The following is a 22,844-nucleotide window of genomic DNA, read 5'->3' as shown; positions in this document are numbered from 1 at the left end:
CTGAGCCTTTTAGTCGCGAGAACACAAACCCGGCAACCGACCACTCAGGATGCACTGGCACCATGCTCTCGGGAGGCCAGCTATTCATTGTCCCCATGCTGCAGATGAGGACAATGAGGCTCAGAGAGGTCGGTGCAACTTGGCCAAACTGCCAGGACGCCGTGGCGAGTGATCCAAGGCAGGTAGGGGAGAGGGGCAGGAGAGGGGGCTGGCTCACCACAGCTGGGGTCCCGCAGCGAGACAGCTCTGGCCAGAGGGAGCTCCACGAAGGAGGCCACGATGCTGGCGTTGAGCGTCCGGGCCTCTCCCAGCAGGCCTTGGGATGTATCTGGGAGCACAAAGCCACGGATGTTCTTCTCTGGAAAGATCTTGAAGGAGTACTCGCCAGTGGTCTACAGGCCAGGAGAGAGCAGAGCGGGGAGTCAGGGTGCAGTGGAGCCGGTGGCGGGCCAGGGACCCGCAGGCCAGGCAGGGTGATGTCAGGCCTCCGTCCTGCTCTTCCTGGCTCCCCTGTTTGCTCTGCCTGGCCACCTTCCCCTGTCTACTGTCTCCTTTGTCCTTGAACTCAGCTCAGGGTTCACCTCTCCCAGAAGCCCTGGACCCTGTGCTCTGGGTTAGAGGGCTGCCTAGAGCATCAGAGAAGGCTGCCAGGAGGAGGTGACCTCTGGGTGAAGATCTGAAGGAAGAACAGGCGGTGGACACAGGCAGAGCCCTGGGAGCAGAACCATCCTGCCTGAAGCCTCCTGGGGTGCGTGCCTGCAGGCGGCCTGAAGGCAGAGGCGAGAAGGCGGGTGAGACTTACCCAGATCTGCATGTTGTGGTTGGCGTCGATGAGCCAGGACACGTCGGGTGGGCCCTGCAGGATGAGGATGGCGTCGGGATCCCTGGAGGTGCAGCTCAGTTCCACCTTCACTGTCACGGTCCGGGGCCTGCGGCGAGACCCACAGGTCAGCGCGGGTGGAACACGGGAACGCGGGGTCTGACGGCGACCGCGGGCTGGGACTGGGCCTTGGCGTCCAGGGGGCAGCGGCTGCGCTCTTCCTTGGCCCGGTGGGGGACATGGGACTGGGTGGGTCGGGTGGGCTCTGGGCCCCACGAGGGGAGCCTGGGCGGGTCTGGCGTGGGGCGGGCACCCTTACCCGGCTCCAGCACCCGGCAGCACCCGCACGATGTGCGCCTCCTTGTGGCCGGCCACGCCCTCCAGGCGGCAGCCCCGGACCCGAGCCGGGGCCCTCGGCTGCCATTCGAGGGTGTGGCCCATGTCCCGGCCGGCTTCCAGCAAACAGAAGGATGGTGACTTCAGGGCTGCAGAGACAAACGCACCTCAGTCCCCTCGGGGCAACCTGGCTCCTGACTACACAGGGCTCCACCTTCACCCCCAGCGCCAAGGCAGAGATGGGCCGGCAGCATGGAGCCTCAAGGGTGGGGCCTGGGAGGACCCAGGTCCAAACCTCGCTGCCACCACTTACCTTCTGAGCCACCCTGTGCAAGTCCCAGGGCCTCTGTGTCTTCATCTGTCAATACAGGGTTAATACAAGGAATGAGTCCATGGCCCGGTTGGAGATACAGCCTGGCCACCACCCCGTGCATCCTTCCTCTCTCGTCTTTCCTATAGCTCCTACCAAAACCTAATATTATAGAATTTATCTCTTTACATGTTTATTGTCATCTCCCTCATCAGAGTGGCAGCTCCAGGAGGGGGGAGTCTGTCCCCACAGAGCATCCAAGTGCCTAGCAAACTTGGCACACTGTAGATGCACAATGAACAACGTGACAGTGCTGGGGGATTGGGGGCTTTAAAAAAAAAAAAAAGGAAAACCTGTCATTTCACATAGTTCAGTCTGATACTTGGTGAAGGAGGAATCGCTGTCCCCAAAGGGCACTGCCTTGCTGTGTGTGGCCCAGGGCAAATCATATCCCGCTTGGGATCTTTAGCGCCTTAGTCTGAGGAATGGATCAGAGGTGCTCAGATTCCTCCAGAGCTGGACGGAGGGGAAGCTGCAGGGGAAGCTGACCTTGGCCCAGCCGCAGCAGGACACTGCTGGGGTCCTCCAGCGCCGCAGCTGAGGTGATGGGGCCCTTTGTAGCCGCCCAGTCAAGGATCTGGCTCTTGGTGGTAAAGGATGGCAGCTCTGTGTGGTTGGCTCCCCAGGGCTCTTGGCAGATGACCAGTTTGGGGTTCTGGGGAGACAGAGAGTGCTCAGTCCTTTCTGTCCTGTGCAGGAAGTTAGGGAATAATTTGGGGAGTCTGCCCTTTGGTTGAGAAGAGCCCGGGGCCGAAAGTGTGGAAGCTGGTGGATCTGCAGTCATCCCAGAGCCCCCAAGGGCTCCCCCACCCCTGCCAGTCTGCTCTGTCTGTCTTCCACGCCTGGGGGGTAAGGACACATCCTTCTTCATCCACCTGTCCAAACATGGCCCCGCTGGGCTTCTGCCCATTGAACCCACATGAAATGACATCTGGCTACCTTCTGTCCTCCTCTACACTCTGGCCATCCCTGCACAGGGCTCCACATGCAGGAGGCACCAAGAAATATTTGTCTGAGTTGGTGAAAGACTCGGGGCTCAGCGTCGGGGGGCCTGCCATACCAGCTTCACCCTGCCACCCGGCTCCCTGAACACGGGAAGGCAGGAAGGAAGGGAGAACAGGAATGGATGAAGAAATGAAAGAATGAAGGAGACGGGGTGGTCCTGCTTTGGGGGAACCTCATCATTTGGAAACTAGATACGCATCAAGTCATTGGGAGCAAAAGAAGTCAGAGGATGTCATTTAATAAGGAACAGAGGAGCGAGACGGGTCCCCTGGTTGGAAGGACTGGGAATCTAGGAAGCTCCCACACCTCCCCATCTTCCTGCCAGTGCCCTGGGGGAGGAGCTGGTGGGCTGGGCAAGGAAACTAGGGGGGATTCAGAGGAAGCTGTTGGGGCCACTGGTTCAGAGTTCCTTTGTATTCCATCTCCAAGGCCAAGGCCTTGAGCTGAAGCAGCAGCAGCAGCAGCAGCAGGGCTTCAAGTTAGATATTAAGGAGGACTGCCTGTCAGTGACAGTAGGTAAGACACCGTAGAATGATCCCTCTAGAATAGAGCCCACAACCCTCTCTGCAGAAATTAACTAGGGGCAAAGTGATCCATGGGTGAGGACCACAGGTCCCTTGGTGGGAAAGACTGGGACTGGATGGTGGTTTAAAAATGGGGGCCGGCTAAGGTCGTCAGTAAAATGGGTCTACAGCAGGGAACCAAGGGCTCAACGTTGTCAGTGTCAGTCGCCTGGCGCCAGGTCTGACACTCAGGCCCGCCCAGCTCCCGGGACCCGCTCCCGGGCTCGCAGGTAGACTCAGCCCCAGGAGGAAGGTGCTGCTGAGGCTGAGCCTGAGGCTGCGGCCACCTTCAGCAAGGACCATGGTCCTGCAGGTGCAGCCTCCACCCCAGAAAAGCGGGAAGAGGGAGGGGGAGGAGCACGGCAAGCCCCGCCCCGACCAGCCTCAGTTTCCCTCTGGCTCTCTCGGGGCGGCCCAGCTCTTCCTGCCCACCACCTGGCCCTGGGCCCTGGGAGCTGACCGTGACTTTCTCCCTCCCTCCAGGGGCTTTCCATGCTGGCTTCGCTGCATCCAGATTCTCCCCCGGCCGCCCATCTCCGACTTCTGCCCTCTGCCTGCAGTCCTGCCCCCCCACCCCCAGTCTCTCTGGTGTCCCTCCCTCGCCCCGCTGGCCGCCCTTCAGTGTCTGTTTCTTTCTGTGCCTCCCCTGTCCTCTCTGCTGTCTCCTGGGCCTGCTCTGCTCTCTCCTCTGCTTTCTCATCTGCAAGACAGCTGCTCACATCTGGGGCCACTTCCCAGGGCCCTCCCTGTGTAGGAGGCCCTGCTGACCGGCCGCAGGCTCCCCGCAGTGGAATAAAGCCCGTGGGTCCTTTCTCTTTGTGGATGTGACTAACACTTAAGAGTTGAGCTTTTAAAACATATTTTTTTTTTCCTCCAACATGAGCCCTGTCAATTAAGGCAACTCTCCCAAATTCGACAAAGTGTAAAGAACAAAATCAGAGTCTCTCCTGATCCCATGTCCCTTTCCTAACCACTGTTAACACATTGTTAGGTTTCCTCGTGACCCTTTTCCTCTGTTCTTAAACATTTTCAAATATCTTCTAACTTTATCAAAGACAATGAAAATGTTATTTGATGGGATATCATTGGGCCGAACTGTTCCACTGAACAGATGGGCACGCTGAGGACCCCTGCTGGCCAGGTTGTACATCAGCCTGACTCCCACTCTTGGTCTGGGTTCTTTTATCTCAGGTCTTGCCACCCTCTGGTGTCTCTTGGTCAGGGCCCATCAGTCACCTGGCAGGGCCCTGGTGAGTCAAGCAAGGCTGTAGGGGCAGGAGACCCTGGCCATGGCCTTGGCCTGGGTTTGGGGGTGATGCACTCACGTAGGCCAAGTGGAGTGGGATTCCCAGAGCCTGGAGCTGCAGCAAGACGCTCTTGTTCGCCACGAGAACCAGAAGCACTTCCCGATGCCAAGTGCCATTTTGCTTGGAGGCCTGGAGGGTCAACTCCAACTTTGCCAACTCCTGGGAGGGGACAGGGAGACACACAGACCAGTCAGTCTATCATAGCTGGTGCCACTCAGCTAAGCAGTGAAGGCTTCCTCTCCACTCTCCCCACCCAGTTTCTCTTGGTTACCCGTGAGTAGAGTCAGGCCCCCCAGGATGTGCCAGAAAATATATCAGATGAATGAATGAAATTAGTCCCAGCAAATCCCAAAGGAGAGAAAAAAACTGGGATGAGCCCAAACTTCTCGATAGTCAATCAAGATTTATTACTTCCATTGATTACCTGCTATGTCCGGGCCTGTGAGCCCTGTGTGTATAGTTAGTGACTGCTCCCCCATTGTCCCCTCTCCCTCTATGGTTGACCCTGGTGCAGAGATTCTGCTTTCAGCCCACAGGAGACATTCGCAGTTGCTCTCCTAAGAGCTGGGGGTGCAGCTCAGTGGTAGAGCGTGTGCTTAGCATGCAGATCACAGCCAAGGAACACCAACCAGTGGATGGGAGACCCACCCTCCACTCCTTGGGGGACACTCCAGAACCAAATACGTTTCGAATTCCCCTTTTAGTTTGCAGTAATCCTCTTATCTCACTATTTTAAAGTGCTAAGATGCCAGTCTCTATAATACCATTATTTTAATATAAAAATGTGAAGTGGAATTCATTTTATTTCTGACTGCATTTTTAGATGTTTTTTTCTTTTTCTTTTTTTTTTTTTTTTCTGCTGGGGATAGAACCCAGGGCCTCGTGTATGCTAAGCATAGGTTTTACCGCTGAGCTACACCCCCAGCCTGCAGAAAAACTTTAACTGATGGTGGGCTGGAGGTGTAGCTCAATGGTACAGTGCTTGCTTAGCATGTGTGAGGCCCTGGGTTTGATCCCCAGCTATAAGAGCAAAAAACAAAAGATGTTTTTAAATTGATGTAATTATGTTTTCATGACAGCAACAGTAATATCCACACTTACACATGGCTTTCTATGTGCCAGGATTATTCTAAGTATTTTCCATTAACTCATTTAATTCCTGAAACAATCCTTTATTATTATCAATTGCAGATGAGGAAACTGAGGCCCAGAGGCGCAGTCATTTGCCCATGATTGCACAGCAAATAAGCTGGGGCTGGGATTCGGACCCAGGCAGGCCTCTGCTCTGAACTCCTGCAATATTTTTCTACATCTTATGACCAAGAAGTAAAAGATGACAGTGATCCACAGGGCATAACCTCTGTGGAGAGTGACCTCCGCTCTGCCCCGTCGCTTTCTGAGCAGGCAGGGTGTGAATGGCTGAGGAGCAAGAATGAAGAGGCAGCTCAGGACCCCAGAGCCCTACGACTCTCCAGGACAAAGACAGACACGGAAGCGCTTTCCTGTGCTTCCAGAGCCAGCAGCTCTCAGACAAAAGCTTGTGGCCAAGAGCTGACCCCCAAAGTCTCCTCCCCCCATCAGAAGGGACAAGCGATTTCAAGATGGAGACACAGTGGAAAGTGTGGGGATTCACATCAGATTGCATTTCCCAGCTGACGCCACCGAGCCAGAGACAGCGGGTCAGACCCTGGAAAAATCTGCTCAGAAATATTTCCGCTACTCAATAATAACACTGTAATCACTCTTTGTGTTCAAGTTCACTCTTTAAAACAAACAAAAAAGAGAGCAAATACTGTGACTTCATTTTCAGTGTCCACAGATCAGCTCTGTCCCTTTGGAGGGCTCTTTAGGCAATTATTCTTCAATAGTGATTCTCACGCTGATTCACAGTAGAAGAGGAGGCTTCACGTTTATGTGTGCATCGGTTTGCATCACATTTTCTAATGGGTTTATAACGCCGTTTCAAAGCATCTGTTTCATCAGTTTTTTAAAATATTATGCATTCTAAACACTTTAATAACTAATTGCTGGATTTAAGGCCATCTTTTATGAAATGCGAAATATCTAACTGTCAGAACCAGCCTTTGGCTCCAGGGCTGTGATCACTACTTAGACCTGACCAAAGGAAAGTGCAAGCCGCCTCGCTGGTGTGGAGACCAGGCCTGGTGCTCTGTCCTATGTCCTGTGAAACCATCAACTATGGGCACACAACTGTGCCTCTCCACAGACCACTCAGGTTCTTCTCTGAATGGGTGAATTTTACCTCAATAAAGTGCCAGTGATTTCCCGGGTTCGACCCCGCCCGGTCTGCCCCTGCGCTGAGCACGTGGCAGGCGCTTCTGATCAAAGCAGGAACAGGTGTCCTCCCATCTTACAGATGGGGAAATAGAGGCTCTAGGAGGAAGCTGCAGAGGCAACTGCAGGCAAAGCCGAACCCCGGGCCCGTCAGCCTGGGTCTGAATGGAGGCCCAGGCCCTGGACCGTGCCCTTCTCTCAACTGCGCCTCAGTGGCACTTGTTTGTCCCCACCCTGAGAGGAGAACTTCAAGGGGTACGTATGGCAGAGAGACGGGCCCCATGACTTGGCAGATTGCAGCCAGGGAACACCAGCGGATGGGGAAAGCCGTCCTCTATCCCTTGGTGGACACCCGCCAGCTGTGGGAGCCAGGCTCTTCTTGGAGGAAAGAACCCTGTGTGATGGGACCCGCTGCTACTGCGACACCGCCGGTGCCTCCGTGCCTCAGTTTCCTTGCCTGTGAAATGGGAATATGGCTGGAAAGCAGAACCAGGCGGGGCTCTGCTGAAAGGAAGTGAAGAAAGGGAGATGGAGGTCAGGGCCCGGTCAGCTGGGGGTCAGAGGGCTAGGAGGCTAGAGCTTTGTGACATTTGTCACATACTCAGTTCTTCTCCCAGGGCTCCTAAGCCAAGTCCACCACTGCCTTGTCACCAAGACTTTCCTGTTCAGTTGGGGGATAGGGAGGCTGAGGCCAAAAAAGCGGGGGGATAGTCTCCTGCCAGGATCACACATGAGTGGATTGGATACTGGGGGAGGCTGGAAAGTGGGGCTCTTGGGGTCCCAGAGCTCCCAGGCCTTGCTGAGGGCCAACTGGTTACCAGAAGACCCAGTCGGGTTTCCATAGCAAATATTTCCATCCCCAAAGCCTGACTCACTGGCAGCCACTCGCACGCACCCGACTTCCCTTCTCTCTGCCCCCAGAGGCAAAGAGAGGGGCCGCCTGCCCCTGCCCCAGGCTCCCAGTCTTCTAGGTGAGATCCTGGGGACTCCAGGGCCCAGGCATGGTGGGCAGGCCAGCCAGCCCCTTGCCCCCAGCCCTGCAGGCTGGGCCTGCCCGACCCTTCCCTGAACTTGTGGGCGGGAGGTGAGTTGCTATTTTTGTGCCCACAGATGCCATTGTGGGGCCAGCGGTTGGAGGTGGGACGGGGGATTTCAGAGAGGAGGCCCTGAGCGCTAGTAGCCACTTATAGAAAGCCGCTTCCAGCAATTCTTCTAGGAGTGAAATCTCGGGGCTGCCCGCAGCCCCCACCCTCAGGGCCAGCCGGAGGCGGTCACATTGGAGCCAGCCGTCCCTCCGTCCACCCAGCAGACTCGGACAGTGCATACAGGAAGGGTGGCCGGTGAAAGGGGTCAGAGCCAGACAGACCCGAATTCAAATATGTGTACTCAGTCATTGGCCTGTGACCCTGGACAGTCCTCCTGGGCCTCACTTCCATGATATGGAAAATGGGCTGACAATACGCCCCCCTCACAGACTCACAAGGCACAAGGATGCTGTGTGACTCTGCCTCAGAGTGGGCTGTCCAGTACCCAGCTAGGCTTGGCTGGCCCTCTGTGGATGTGGGTCTTGCATCCACAAATTTGAACAACCACAGATAATTTTTTTTTTTTTTTTTTTAAGGAGACAGGGTCTTCCTATTTCCCCAGACTGGCCCTGAACTCTTGGGCTCAAGTGATCTTTCTGCCTAGCTGGGACTTCCGGGAGTGTGGCCACCAAACAGCTCCAAAATATGTATGTGTATATATATATATATACAATTTAAATTGTGTCTGTGCTGGACATTTATGAGCTTTCTTTCTCTCACTCTCTCTCTCTCCCTTTTTTTTTTCTTTTTTTGGTACGAGAGGGGGTGCTTTGCCACTGAGCCACATCTCCAGTCTTTTTATTTTTCATTTTGAGACAGGGTCTCGCAAAGGTGCTGAGGCTGGCTTTGAAATTGTGATCCTCCATCCTCAGCCTCCCGAGACGCTGGGATGATAGGTGTGTGCCGTGTGCCTGGCAGGGCTTTTCTTTCTGTTACTATTTGTGTGTCCCTGGCATTGTGGCAGGTTTTATAATAATCTGGAGACACTTTAAAGTGGAGCAGAGCATTGCTCAGGTATGTGCAAGACCACACCACTCCACACAGGGCCTTGGGCATCTCTGGATTCTGGTATCATCGGAGGGGATCCTGGAACCCATCCCCCCGGGGACACCAAGGGATGGCAGCACATGGGCACTCGCCCAGGGCAGTGCCACAGCTTTGGATGTCAGACCTGGGCAGCAGGCCGTGGGAGCTGTGACACGCCACAGGGAGGTGTCTGCTCCCATCTGCCTGGGGGAGTCAGGCTCAGTGCTATTCAGGAACTGGGTGTCTCCTGCATTCCCGCCAGCCTCCTGGGGGTCCCTCAGCGATTAGCATTTGGGAGTCCTGGTCTCCAGCCAGGTAGCCACAGAAGGGGCTTCCAGAATCCCTGGAGAGATGTTCTCCCCACCCCACAGTGGGGCCTCTGCTCCCTCCAGCCCTTCTGGGGGTCAGCTGGGGCTCTCCCTGCCTCCCCTGACTCTCTTTCCTGCCAGAGAGGCTGGCTAGGGGGCTTCTGCTCCCCGCAAGGGGAATGGGAGATGGTACAGCAGAGAACAAAGTTAACCCTGAACAACCGAACAATGACCCAGGCACTCAAGTGGCAGATGACAGATGCTTATGCTCATATGTCTTCTCCTCCTCCTTTCTTTCCTCCCTCCCTCCCTCCCTTCCATTATCCACACATTATCCAGCAGATATCTAACCCCAGGCTGACTTGGAATGGCCACCGGGGACACTGTGAGAGACAAGCACAGTCCCTGCCCAGTACATCTGACCCCTGCCCACTCAGGCCCCTGGGTCAAGCCCACCTCTCACATTTGAAAATCCTGGAACAAGAATATGATGGCAGCTGCCGGCCCCAGCCCCGCTCCTGTCTCTGCACCCTCCTTCTGATAGCACAGCAAGGACCTCAGGTGCCCCATGTGAACAGCTCCCCATATGCCCAAACTCTGCCATCCTACCCCCAAATAGCCAACACCACCACCCTTCAGGCCTAGGGAAGCTGCCCCACTCAGAAAAAGGACAAGAAAGAGCCACACCAGATGTGAAGGCCATGCCCATAATCCCAGCAACTCAGGAGGCTGAGATGGGAGGATTGCAACTTCAAGGCCAGCCTTAGCAACTTAGCAAGACCCTGTCTCAAAATTAAAAAACCAAAAGGGCTGGGGATGTGGCTCAGTGGTTCAGCACCCCGAATTCAATCCCCAGTATCCCCGGCCAGAAAAAAACCATGCAGTCCTAGGATAAGGAATTCAGGGACCCTCGTATCCAGAGCAGAAGCTAGAGAGGAGGGTGAGGTTCAGATGGGCACACCCCTTTGTCCACACAGTCTCCCTACCCTGGAGGAGGGATCAACTGGCCATCGAGAGGTCACTCATTCTGGGGCCCAGGGTGGGGGCCCCTTGTCCAGGCTGCACTACCTTCCACAGCCCCTTCCCAGGATGATCTGGGGAGCCTGGGGTCCCTACTGGATCACCTTCTCTGCCGGAATGGCCCTGCCTGCCCCTCTGGCCAGGCTGAGTCAGTTCCCAGTCCTGGCCCTCCTCTGCCTAGGCGTGGGTGGGGTGTCTTTGACTCGCCCGCCCCGTTTGCCGGGAGTGGGGTGAATCAGCGGCCGACCCGGCTCTGCCCAGGCCTGGCTGCTGGTGCTCGGTGAGGAAGACGGCGGATCAGCGCAGCGGGTCTGACGGGAATTGCTGAGACACCAGGCCGGCTTCCTGTCTCCCGGGTCAGGATGTGATCCTGGCCCCCTCCCGGAATCCAGGCTCCGGCCTGCCCTTCAGGGACCAAGCAGATAAAGCCCCTGTCCAGCAGCCCCCTGGTGGGTCCGCAGACCACCCCAAGGCACACGCACACACGCACACAACTGGGCCTCACGCTGCCTGGGGCTCTCCGCGGTGGCCCCTGCTCAGACGAGGGCCACCCACCGACAGGAAGTCTGAGGGTTTTGAGGCCATGCAGAGATGGTCCGGAAAGCCGCTTTCTGTGCCAGGATTGACGAAGGCGGTAATAGGTCAGGAGGGATCTGGCTGGCTGTTGAGCCAGCGCCACCCCACAGAGCCACCAGCCCATGTCTCTGGCCTCAGGGTCTTGACCCCACCAAGTGCCTAGCCTCTGAAAGCCTTTTCCCTAATGCCCCTCTCTTCATGTTCAGTGTTCGTCCCTGTCCCCTGAAGTCACCCACAGGCCCCTGCACCCCTGCCCCCTTGCCAATCCCATCACTCAATTCCAGGGCTGCCAATGTCTACCTCCCTGCCCATGAGTGGCATGGGGCAGGAAGGGCCTGGCTCTCCTTTCTCTCTGCATCCTCAGTGCCCAACACAGGGGCGGGGGCACAGAGCAGGCATCTGGTGAGAGCTGGTGGAGGGGCCCGTGCAGCTGTGGACCCACTGCTGGGGGCCGCCTGGGGAGGAGGGTGCCTTGGAAGCCACAGCTTCCTCAGCACAGGACTTGGCAGGATCGTGGGACAAGGAGCTTGGTGCAGAGGCCCAGCTCCATGGGGCTGGACTACAGTTGGCCTCTCTGAAAGTGGATTCCTGGCCTCTGCCTTTTCTCCCAGCAGGGGTGTTTACGGGAAGACACGGACCCTAGAGAGAAGCAATGATACTAACAACAACCGTGACTGCATGCCATACGCAGGCTCTGGGCAGGCCCTGGGCTCTTTTTTGAGACAGAGTCTCACTAAGTTGTCCAGGCTGGCCTCAAACTAGTCATCCTCCTGCCTCAGCGGCCCGAGTCACTAGGATCATAGGCAGGCACCACTGCATCTGGCTGTGCTCAGTATTTTGCCTGCACGATCCCACGGGATTCTCAGAGCAACCTTGTGAGGTAGGGACCATCATCACCTCCAGCTTCTCATGGAAAGACCCAGGTCGGGTAGGTGGCTCAAAGCGACGGACCCAAAAGAGGTCAGCCAAAGTTCTACTGGGGCCGTGATCTCCTGAGCTCAAAAGATCCTCCTGTCTCAGCCTCCAGAATAGCTGGGACTACAAGGGCACGCACGCAGCTAGGACCTGTGCTCCTGGCCCTGCCCTGGGCTCACACTTGAGTAGATGCCAGGCTGCGGTCAGGTTCTGCAGCTCTGTGATTCTTGGTGAGACCCTCAAGACAAGAAGGGTGTGTGGGGGTCCACCCCTTGCACTCCAAGTACACTGCAAGGTGTGACCAGTGACAGATCCAGGGCTGGGTGTGGTTCTCCTGGGCCTCTGCGCTCTCCACCACCTCCTCAGACGCTTATCCCTTGGAGCGCAGGAGCTCAGAGCCTGGCTCCCAGAAATAAGTCAGGCTGAGGTCCCTGGAAGAGGCGGGGATGACAGGGGGATTCTCTGTCACCAACTCCAGGATCCTTGAACTGCGACGTGGCATACTGCCACACTCGTAAAAACCCTCCATTGACTGTCTCTGCCCCATAGACAAAGACCAAGCTCCTTAATAGTGACAGATCTTTTCCGTCTCCGTGCCCTCCTCTGCGGTGAACGGCAAGCTCCTGCCACGCGCTGAGCCCGCCGACAGACTGTCCCCTTGGTCTCTCCTCTGCTTTTCCCACCCGGCCACACTCAGTCAACTCCTGGCCCTTCTTCCTGTTGCTCCTCCAGAAAGCCCTGCCTGACCTGGGCTCCTGGGAGGGCGCCAGTCTTCCGGGCCCTGGCTGGCTGGCTCCCATACACCTGGACACCTGGCTGGGCCCTGCACTGACCTGTAGCCTTGCTCTGACTGTGGACCTCAGTTGTCGATCCCAGTCACCCTTAAGAGGTGCGGGGGCCTAAACATCAGAACAAACGAAGTGAGTTCACAGAAGGCAATCTTTTCTTCCATATCATTACCAAATTTGGAAAAAAAAAAAATACAAAGCCTATGAAAAAAACACATAAAATATGTTTGGTGCTATCTGTGGCTTGGGGGTTATCAAAGCCCACAGTCCTCACGGCAGGCAAGGCGGTGGGGAGCAGGCCCCCCGATATTGGTGGTCTGGGCACCTTCTTATCACCACACAAATGCAAGGCAACTCAACAGTTTTGGAGGCAGGTTGGCCACATGTTTACCCTGAGCCAACGCTGCAAATTGCTATTAGGATCTAAGGCCATGTGGGCCAGGTGTGGCCTTCAGCCCAGGCAGGCCCATGATGGCTGACCACTGAGGAGCCAGGTGACAGCTTGGCTCTGGATCCCCTGGGGATTCGGGGTGAACTCTGGCCTTGGGCCTGTTTCTTTACATCACAAAACTAGCCTCCGTTCCTTCCTCTGGGAAGCGGGGATGAGAGTGGGCCCTGGCAGATGGTCCCGGAGAGGCTTCCGCGGGGACCGTGCTTAGCCCCTGGCAGACATCGGCCCCAGCGTGGCCCCAGCGTGGAGTAAGGAGTGACAAGTATGTTCGTGTCGTTAACAAGAGGCTCAGACAAACCGAAGGTGGGCTTCAGAGGGCTCTCCCTCTTGAGGTTGGACTCTCTGGCTTTGGATCTTGGACACTGCCCAGTGGGGTCACAGACATTTGATGGGGGACAGTCCAGGGAGGAATATTGGAATTCAGCTAAAAGAAACCCTTTTTCAAGGTCCACGCTGCCTAGAGTGGCGTGAAGTCCCCTGAGAAGCCGTCAAATCCCTTCACTGGAGACCAGGAGCCCCGCTCAGCCCCCTGGCTCTTCTCCCCAGCCCCCCACCTAGGTCTTATGGTTCTCTCCAAAGATTGCCCCTGCCACCAGAAATGCCACCTCTTGGGTCCCCAGGGAAGACTTGACCACTGTCCCAGGGGCGACCACAGGAAGACCCTCATCCCAGGGCCCTGGAGCTCTCTCTGGGCCCCTCCTGACCCTGCCAGGGGCACTCACATTTGGGAACTCCAGGAAGAGGACGTGGACTTCAAGAAGAGCGTTGGGATTATGTGCCACGCAGCCCTCAGACACCTGGCTGGTGGTGTATGTCACCTCTCCCCTCTGGGGGTCCACAGGCTGTAGGTCACAGTGGACACTTTCCGCAAGACCTGTTGGAGAAGCAGAGGGGAAAGACCGACAGATAAGAAGCAGGCCAGGAGGCTGGGTGCGGCTCTGGGCAGAGGGCTCGCCTAGCACGTGGGGAGCCTGGGTTCCAGCCCGGCACTGCCGCAGCTCACAAAGAAACAACATGCCCGGGGACAGGCGCCCACTCAGGGCTCCACCACGTCTTCGCAGCCTCCCTACGAGATAGGTATCAATGCGGCCATTCCGCAGATGAAAAACTGAGGCTCAGAGAGAAAAAGTCTCTTGCCTGAGGTCACAGTGGTACTAGGCCAAAGGTCCAGTTAAACTGTGAATTTTAGATAAACAGTGAATAATTTTTAAACTATAAGTATATCCCAAAATATTGCATGGGATATACTTACACTAGAGGAACTTACATGGCTTATCTGAAACTCAAATGTAACTGCACATCCCATAGTTCACCTGCTGCACCTGACACCCCGGGGCCTGGCAGGGTCCCCTGAACAGGCCTCGAGGCCGGTCAACCCTGAAGAAGGTGGGAGCCGAGACAGGGGACACAGCTGGCCCTCTCAAGGGGGCCCAGGGGGACCGGTTCTGAAGAGGCTGAGAGTTTCCTGGCCCCGGGACAGGGCGAGCCTCAGGGCAGCCCAGGGGGAAGGAGGCCCCAGAGCAGGCCTCGGAGGCCGTGGCCCGGAAACCGCGGTCCCGAGGGAAAGCGATGGAATTTCACCCTGACGGCAGAGGAGGAAGAGGAAGGGCCCTACACCTCGTCCTGAGGAATGTGCTGGGCGGGGGGCTGGAGGAGGGAAGGAGGACAGGGAAGGGGAGACTGTTTGGAAGTTTGTGTCTCCATCTTGTCGCGCTCACTTCCTGTTTTCTTGGAGATCAAAGATGGGCGCGGAGGGACTGGCCTCACGTCCAGCCGACGCCAGCTCGGAGGGGGGGCAGGCAGGCTTCTCCTGGACCCCGCCGTCTGCAGCCTGACCTGGCCTCCTTCCCCACCTTTCCCGGCTTTCCACAGCCCAGGGGAGGGAAGGTGGCCGCCCGGCCATGGACTGGTCTTGCTGCTCAGTCCTGCGAGATGGTTCTGGACGAGGACCTTGGCCACGGTGGGGACCCAAACTTTACGAGGCCTCCTCTAGCCCCATCCTGATGTGCCAGGACTGCAGAGGGTCTGGGCAATATGGCATTTTTGCTCCAAGCAAGGTCCTTGGAGTTAGGGTGACCTGGGTTGGAACCCAGGCTTATGAGCTAGGTGGCTTTGCTGAACGGCTTTCACCACTCAAGAGCTTCAGTTTCCTGATCTGTAAAATGACAATAAGAATAGAACCCAGGCCAGGTGTGGTGGCACACGCCTGTAATCCCAGTGACTCAGGAGGCTGAGGCAGGAGGATCACAAGTTCAAGGTCAGCCTCAGCTACTGAATTGCCCTAAGCAATTGAACAAGATCCTGTTTTAAAATGAAAAAAGAAAGAGGACTGGATGTGGCTCAGTGGTTAAGCAACCCGGGTTCAATCCCGGGGACCAAAAAAAAAAAAAAAGAAGAAAAAAGAATAGAACCCAATAACACACAGAGGTTGTTGGGAGCCTCCATGGGGCTGGGCATACGGTCACTCTTTTTATTACAATTATTTTATTGGCTGCAGTCACTATAGAAGATCTGACTGTCTCAAGGGGGGGTGAAGTGGGGGGACGGGCAGCCTCCAGTGAGGGTCCTGTGGGAGGGACGTCACTGGGGTCTCCTTCAACCCGATGGCTTAAGGGCTGGCACCCTCTCCTGCCATCTCCACTCCTGACCCTCTAGCCCCAAGGCTTGAACCTCGTTCCTTAGTCCAAACCCAGGTTGTACAGATGGGGAGACTGGGGCCCAGCGAAGCAGGCGACACCAGATAGACAGCCTGTGGCTGACCAGCTGAACCTGGAACCCCTCCCCAGGGGGCCTGGGGTCTGGCCTGCAGAGCAGCGCTGTGCCTCCCTCCTTCCCTTCCGACTTTCCCTGCCCCCTCCCCAGACTTCCAGGAACCCTAGTTCCTCCCGGATTGCCGGGCCGCCTGGGGCCACCTCCTCCATGCCGTCAGCCATCGGGAGAGGCCACAGGCCTGGCCATTATGTAATGATCAGATAACGGGCCAGGCTGGGAGATCAGATAAGAGGTCCATTTATTTTGGGGCCTTTTCGAATCCTGGCCACCCCCACCCCCCAGACGGAGAATGGGGAGACAGGAGGGAGTGTGACGCCTGGGCCTGTCTCCTGGAGCCCGAGGCGGGCCCAGACGCCTGAAAACAATCCCCTGGCACCAAGGGAACACCAGGGCCTCCTGGGACCCGGTTGGAGGAGGCGCCACCAGGGGCCTGGGTGACCCGGCCTCCCAAGCGAGACCCTGGAGCCACCTCCCCACACTCTCCCCTCCTCTGGCCTCCCTACCCCTGAGTGTACAGCCACCTCTGAGGCTTTGCAAACCTCTCAAGGAAGCCATAGAGGATTGGGGGCAAGAAAAGCAGCTCTGGAGATGGATGGCCTGGGTCAAATCCCAGCTCTGCCTCTGAATTCAGAGGCTGGCCGCCCAGAGCAGAAGCCAGTCTGAGTCTCCTCCTGAGCATACCAGAGACTGCATAGTGCCCGGGCCTCAGTTTCCCCATTTGCAGACACAATCATTATGGCAGAGGCTTCCAAAAATGCTTACTGGGAAACGGGCGTGGTGGTCCACATCTGTCACCCCAGAGGCTGGGGAGGCTGAGGCAGGAGGATCACAAGTTCAATTCAACCTCAACAACTTAGCAAGGCCCCTAAGCAACTTAGCAAAACCCTGTCTCAAATTAAAATATAAAAATATTAAAAAAGGGCTGAGGATGTGGCTGAGTGCTCCTGGGAGTCCACCTGGGGGGCTGCCTTGAGGCTCCACCTGAGTTAGTTCTTTGCTCTTCGCAGAGGCCTCTAGAGACTGGAGGAAAGTGAAGAGTGGGAGGTTGAAGAGTTTGCCCAGGCTATCAGCTCCTAGGTGGCAGAGCCTGGACTTGAGCCCTGACAGCCAAGCTAGCACCCAGCATACACCTGTGTGTCACTGGATGCAGTCACCTGAGTGGCCACAGGTGCTCAGGACACCACTGCTGTGAAGGCTCACTGACGATACAAGGGCAGATCACTTTTGTTCCTAATTTTTTTTTTTTTTTTTTTTTTTGGTGGGGAGGAAGGTGAGAGCCAGGGATTGAACCCAGAGGCACTTAACCATTGAGCCACATTCCCAGCCCTTCTTATTTTTTTAATTTGAGACAGGGCCTAGCTAAATTGCTTCTGGCCTGGCTAAGTTGTGATCCTCCTGCCTCAGCCTCCCGTGCCGCAGGGATGACAGGCATGTGCCAGCACATCTGGCTCAGGGCAGATACCTTTTAACAAGGTTCTTCTTTGCAGAGAAATCTGTCCCCTCTTCAGTTCCCCACCACCCTTTACTCCTTTCGGGGTGCATTGCAACCTCACAGATTTCTCAGCCACGTGAGGCCTCCGCTCCCCTCTACTCCCGTCTTTCCCACAGTTTCCCAGCACCTGTAGGGTCAAGTTCATGTCTGGCAACCCGGGGATCTGGGGCTGGGGCTCAGTGGCAGAGCGCTTGCCTTCCTTGCGTGAGGCCCTGGGTTCAATCCTCAGCACCACAAAAAATAAATAAATAAAATAAAGATATCGAGTCCAACTACAACCAAAACCTCTGATCCTGAATCTGCCACCTTCCAGCTGCCTTTCCACTCCTCAGTGTTGGACAATGGGGTGACAACAAGCTTGACACCTTTCCCAAGGAAGCGGTGAGCATGTCCCTAAGGTGACAGACACACAATGCCACATTGGCTCCTGATGAATGGAGGGCACTCAGGACCTGGCATCTGCCATCACAATTAGGCAAACACAGTCAGTGGGGACAGAGGCTTTTCCTCCACACACAGCTTTCTCCTCCTTCTCAACATTGCTTTTCTCAGACTAGTCATCATCCTGGGGCTGGCCCCTGGTCAACTTCTATTCGTCTTCAAAACCCTGTGGTGAGAGTCTCCCTGGAACGACCCCTCCTGTCCTCGGTGCCCCGGTGCCTGGCGGCCCTTCCAGAACCACATGCACCCAGGTGTGTTGTTCTGACCGTCTGTGTGTCTGCACGCCCGGTGAGCTTTTCCAGGACGGGGCAAGTGCCACCCACGTTGTGTCCCGGTCGCTGGAGCCCAGGCTCAGGCAGGCTGCGCTCACGTGAGGAATGGGTTGGTGGGGCCTGCCTCTCACTCATTGGAGGACTGGCAGCAAGTCCCTCTGCCGTACTAGGACTCGGTCCCCCTGTGGGCCCAGGGCAGGGAGAAGAAGGAAGGAACAGGACCTGCTCCAGGCTGCCCTGGGCTCAGTGCTCCAAGGTCCCTTCTGGGGATGAGGCAGGAGAGAGGGCAGGGGGCTGAGGGGCCATTGAGGGTTGAGGCAGGGCCCCAGGGTTGTGCCTGAGGTGGGAGGGCCATCCTGGGGACAGGAGCAGGGGTGGGGTGACCACTGGGCCACAGGAAGCTCGTGGGTGCAGTGGTCAGGCCCAGGGCTCAGGCCCCAGCTGCTCCTTTCAGGTGACCCCCCCTCCCTGCCTGGTCCATCTCCTCTGGGTGCTCAGGGCTCAGGGTGCAGAGGCTGCCTGACAGTGCATACATATGGCCAGAGCCGTGCAGGCGTACAGTAAGCCCCGCCTGAGTGTCAGCGGTGTATCTCCTCACCCCACCCCGCCCAGGGGTCGAAGCCGGCCCAGCCCTGGATGTGGGTCCCCCTCAGTCTGTAGAATGGTGCCCCGAAGCCTGGGGGTGCCCAGGGCCAGGGCGACCAGCTCTCCCAGTCCTCAGAGCCCCGACGCCAGAGGTGAGGGACAGAAGCTGGGCTCTGGAGCAGGCCGCTGGGGCCAGGACCTGGAGCTGTCACTCATAGAAACTCCATGTCCTTCCCTGAGGTCACAGGAGAGTTAGTCGTCCCCCTCTCACCTAGATCCACCAAAAATGGAGTGAAGGGACCAGGCCTGTCTTCCAAGGGCCCAGGGAAGACTCACAGGCGACCCGGAGCCAGTCCCTCTGTCCCTCAGCGGGAGGCGCGGGACAGTCTTCGGTGGTCACATCGCTACACCCCCAGGCCGCACCCCCAGCTCACACTGCTCCTCCCCATCCTCTCCCCTGGCAAGTGCGGACCCGCCCCAGAGTCCAGCTGGAAGAAGAGGGTGTCTGTCCTGTGTCACTGTCTGCTCTGCCAGGAGTCCCAGACCCTGCCAGGTGGCCGGCACATGGAGGCCCCGAGGCACAGCTCTGCCCCGTCCTCGGGCAAACCCTGTACACGCTGCTTCTGCTTCGGAAACACTGCTCCATCCAGCCACCCAGCTCGGCCCGGCCCGGCACCCCGCTCCTGGGACCCCTTCCAAGGGAAATAACCCGAAACGCAGGAAAAGTGCACGAACCCAAACGTGCCTCGGTGGTATTTATAACTAAAACGAAGGGAAAACACCTAAATAGTCACCAATGAGGGAGTCACTGGGCAAACGATGGCACGTGGGAGAGACAGAATATTCTAGAACTGCCATAGGGATGTGTATGGAGCCCACAGGGCAACATGGAAGCCTCTGGGGACACAAGAAGAGTACACAAGACCCCCAAATATTAATCTGCCTGGATTAAATCTTAAAAATCTTAACAGACGGGGCCGGGGATGTGGCTCAAGTGGTAGCGCGCTCGCCTGGCATGTGTGAGGCACTGGGTTCATTTCTCAGCACCACATAAAAATAAAATGGAGATATTGTGTCCACCTTAAAAAAAATAAAAATAAAAAATAAATATTAAAAAAAAATCTCAACAGAGAGCAGTCAGCAACTCACCAAAATCTCCCCGTGCCTGGGAGTTTGAGGTGATTGGTTTCTTTCTTGTCTATTTTCTTTTCTCTTGACTTTTCTTCCATTTTTTTCCTTCTATATTGTGGGCTGGGGTGGAACCCAGAGCCGCACACCACCAGGCAAGTGCATGACCACTGGGCTACCCTCCCAGCTCTCCACCCCCGTCTCCTTTCTTCGAGGGGCAAACTGAAGCAAACAGAAGGTTAAAGGCTCTTTAAAAATCTCTACATGCTTGTTCTTAAAAAATAAAAATCAACATGACAGAAAAATGTGTCTGAGGAAGTCCCCCACGCTGCAGAATAGTCACATGGGTGAACATCCTTCCAGAACTTTCCCTAGGCATTATCACCCTTCTGTTGTAGAGGAATGGAATTGCTGAGGGGCTCTTAGCAGCCTGTTCCAGACACCTATCTACCAGGCCCGGCCACAGATGCACAGATCCACCGGCCCATGATGTCCCACCGCTTCATGATTTATTGAACAGGGCCCTGTTGACGGACATTGAGGTGGCGTCCAGTGTCCAGTGGTTGGGGCATACCGACCCGTATCGGAGCTTGCCTTCATCCCCTCCATCTGAAGGACAGTGCCTGCATTGCCCCTCTGCGGCTGGAGATCTGGGTCTGCCCTGGCCCAGGCCCCCATCTTCCCTCCATGGCGGGAGCCGGTGGCCCAGACTGCGTGAGCCAGGCTGGATGCTCGTGACGCCCGTAAGCCAGTGAGCCCAGGGGTCCTGACCCTGCTCCTCCCGGGAGCAGGTGGATACCGTTCCCATTTTGCAAAATGGTCGTTACACGTGACTGCTATTAAAACTTATATTATACAAAATTATAATTCAGGAAATTGTGTATTTTGCAAAAGGCGATAAATATCAGAATTCCCTCCTAGTTATTTTACTCCATTTATTTATTCCTATGGCCTTGAGGTCATATGCACCTAGAGTCGGTGGGCAAGTCCCAGGTCATGGTGTCCCAGAGCTCTGCCACCCCTCTCTGACAGGCGAGATGAGGTTGGAGTCAGCCCGAGGGCGTGTGCACACCCCGAGGGGACGGACAGGTGCTGCGGACCAGGTCTCGCCCACCCACCTCCATTGCTGACCCTCTGCCCCGTGTCACTGCCTTTGATCCCATAAAACCAGGCCAAGCAGCGCGGGGCTTCTTCTAAGCAGGAAGAGGAAGAGCGCCGGAGGCACATCCTGGAACTCAGGTGGGCCTCTGTCTCAGCTCTGTGGACTTGGCAGGTCAATGCCTCCATTTTCTCTTCTACGAAATGCGGTGACAATGACAACCATCTTGCAGGGCCATTGGGACCCTTATCAAATGGGGTTCCCATATCACACATGGTTGGGAGCAAATGTTCTGGGTAACCACAGGCCCGGAGTCAAATCCCTGCCAAGTCACTTGGTGTCTCTGAGACTCCATTTCTAGTCTATCAGTGAGGTCGCAAGAGCTCGACTGTTAGGGACTTTAGAATCCTGGGTTGGGCTGGGATGTGGCTCAGTGTGCAGCTCGTGCAGCATGTGTGAGGCCCTGGGCTCCACCACCAGGACCACGAAAATAATGAATTAACAAAATAAAATTCGGGGGGGGTGAAGAAGGTGGGGAGGGGGTGTCTGAAACTGCCTCTGCCCCCCACCCCTTCTCCCATTCCCGGCTCCCTGCTGGCCTCCCCCGACACCTGTGAGGAAGTCCCTGGATGGTGCACAGGTGGGTGAGGGGGCCAGGGTGAGGGGTAGCTGAGGGGCAGGACAAAGCAGGTGCCCACAGAGTGGGGCACGGCTGAGGATCAGCAACTCCTCAGGACCTCTCCTCTGGTCAGTTTTGAAGGCCATATAGGTCATGACCGTTTGAGAAAACCCCAGGCCAAGGAGCCCCAGCAGAACCCTGGCCTGGGTCTGCACCCTCTTGGGGAGCAGGAGAGGGAGACGGGAGAGCAGGGACTGCAGTCTTGGCCTGGGCACCCTAAAGACCCGGGACAGTAGAGGAATTTACAGCTAGTAACCAAACGACAGCAGTGACCATAACAGACACCTCCGGCAAGCATGAGCTCACCCCACCTTCGCCACAGCCCGGTGGGGAACTTTGTTACCCACCACACTTCGCTCAGAGGCCCAAAGGTGGACCCCCAAATCACACTTCAAGGAAGTAACAAGGTGAGGTTTGAACACAGAGCCCGACATGGTTCCCACACATTCCTGAGATGGGAAGCTCAAGGCCCAGAGAGGGCTGGGAACCCTCCTGGGCTACACAGCATTTGGAACCTGGACTTTCAGGGCAGAGCTGGACACAGCAGGGGAAACAGAACCCAGGGATCAAGGTCAAGATAGATAACTTGCCCTACTTTGTCCAAAACATGAATGCTGAAAGTCCCTCCCCCCGAGAAGCCCCTTAGTCTCAGCAAACTGGGAATGTTGGCCCCCCTCTCCCAAAACCACCAGGAAGGCTCCACGAGCTTGAGCTGAGCTCCTGTGGTGTGGGAGGCCGGGACGCCGGGGCTGAGCCCCCCAGGTCCTTGGGCACTTACTTGTGGGGCCGAAACTGCAGGCGGCCAGCAGCAGGGCAGTGACCAGGGGGAGCGTTCCGTGGTCCATGCTGTCCACCCGGGAGTCTGTGCGCTGGGCCTTATCCAGTGTCCAGGGGCAGGGCTGCAGGTGGGCGCCGGGGCCGGCGTGGGCTCGCACGGGGACCCGAGGGGAGCAGGCGGCCGGAGCAACGACGTCCCTGCTCCAGCCTTCTGGGTGGTGGCCAAGGGGCAGGAGAAGTGGACAAGAGAATTAAAACCGGGCCGGGGCTCCTGGCCGACGGGTGGCGGGGAGAGGGTGCCGGGCTGGGGTGGACAGCAGCAGGCCAGGCTGGGAACACGGATGGAAGCTGGGGTCTGACCCTCGCTGTGTGGAGCTGCGGCTCATCCAGCCCGGCCCAGGGAGGCAGGAAATGCGCTTCCTTAGAGAAGGGGCCGGGCCAGGCGGCCTGCCAGGCGGGTAGAGGAAGTGCCCCAGGCTTTGTCGCTGGGTGGGGGGCCCTGGGATGGGGGAGGCGGTGTGGGGGAGGGCCCAGCTCCAGGCTCATCTCCCCACACACCCCAGATACACTCTGTGGGGGTCATCTGGCCACCCCACAAGTGAACAGTCACCCCACAGCCCCAGAGGTGCGCTTTCAGGGGCCAGGCCTTGGCTGAAGCCACCCGTGGGCACTCGCAACCCACAGGCTGGGTGTTCCCATTTTGCAGATCAGAAACCCGAGGAGAGGAGAGAGCT

The 22,844-nt window shown here is 56.8% G+C and overlaps 1 protein-coding gene across 1 annotated transcript in view; it reads right to left on the bottom strand.

Annotated features, from left to right (window-relative positions):
- The window catches only part of Eng (endoglin), a 30,719-nt gene extending 8,182 nt beyond the window's left edge, over positions 1-22,537 (bottom strand). The window contains exons 1-8 of the mRNA XM_076845409.2: positions 22,112-22,537; positions 13,588-13,739; positions 4,420-4,560; positions 2,016-2,181; positions 1,470-1,514; positions 1,140-1,305; positions 803-929; positions 218-392 (exon numbers count right to left, since the gene is read on the bottom strand). Coding sequence (XP_076701524.1) covers positions 218-392; positions 803-929; positions 1,140-1,305; positions 1,470-1,514; positions 2,016-2,181; positions 4,420-4,560; positions 13,588-13,739; positions 22,112-22,178 — 1,039 coding nt within the window. The 5' untranslated portion in view covers positions 22,179-22,537. The remainder of the gene's footprint in view (positions 1-217; positions 393-802; positions 930-1,139; positions 1,306-1,469; positions 1,515-2,015; positions 2,182-4,419; positions 4,561-13,587; positions 13,740-22,111) is intronic.
- Positions 22,538-22,844: the final 307 nt, after the last annotated feature.

This window comes from Callospermophilus lateralis, chromosome 2 (genome assembly GCF_048772815.1).
Source record: "Callospermophilus lateralis isolate mCalLat2 chromosome 2, mCalLat2.hap1, whole genome shotgun sequence".
Lineage (NCBI taxonomy): Eukaryota > Metazoa > Chordata > Mammalia > Rodentia > Sciuridae > Callospermophilus > Callospermophilus lateralis.
This window is presented reverse-complemented; position numbering and strand designations above follow the sequence as displayed.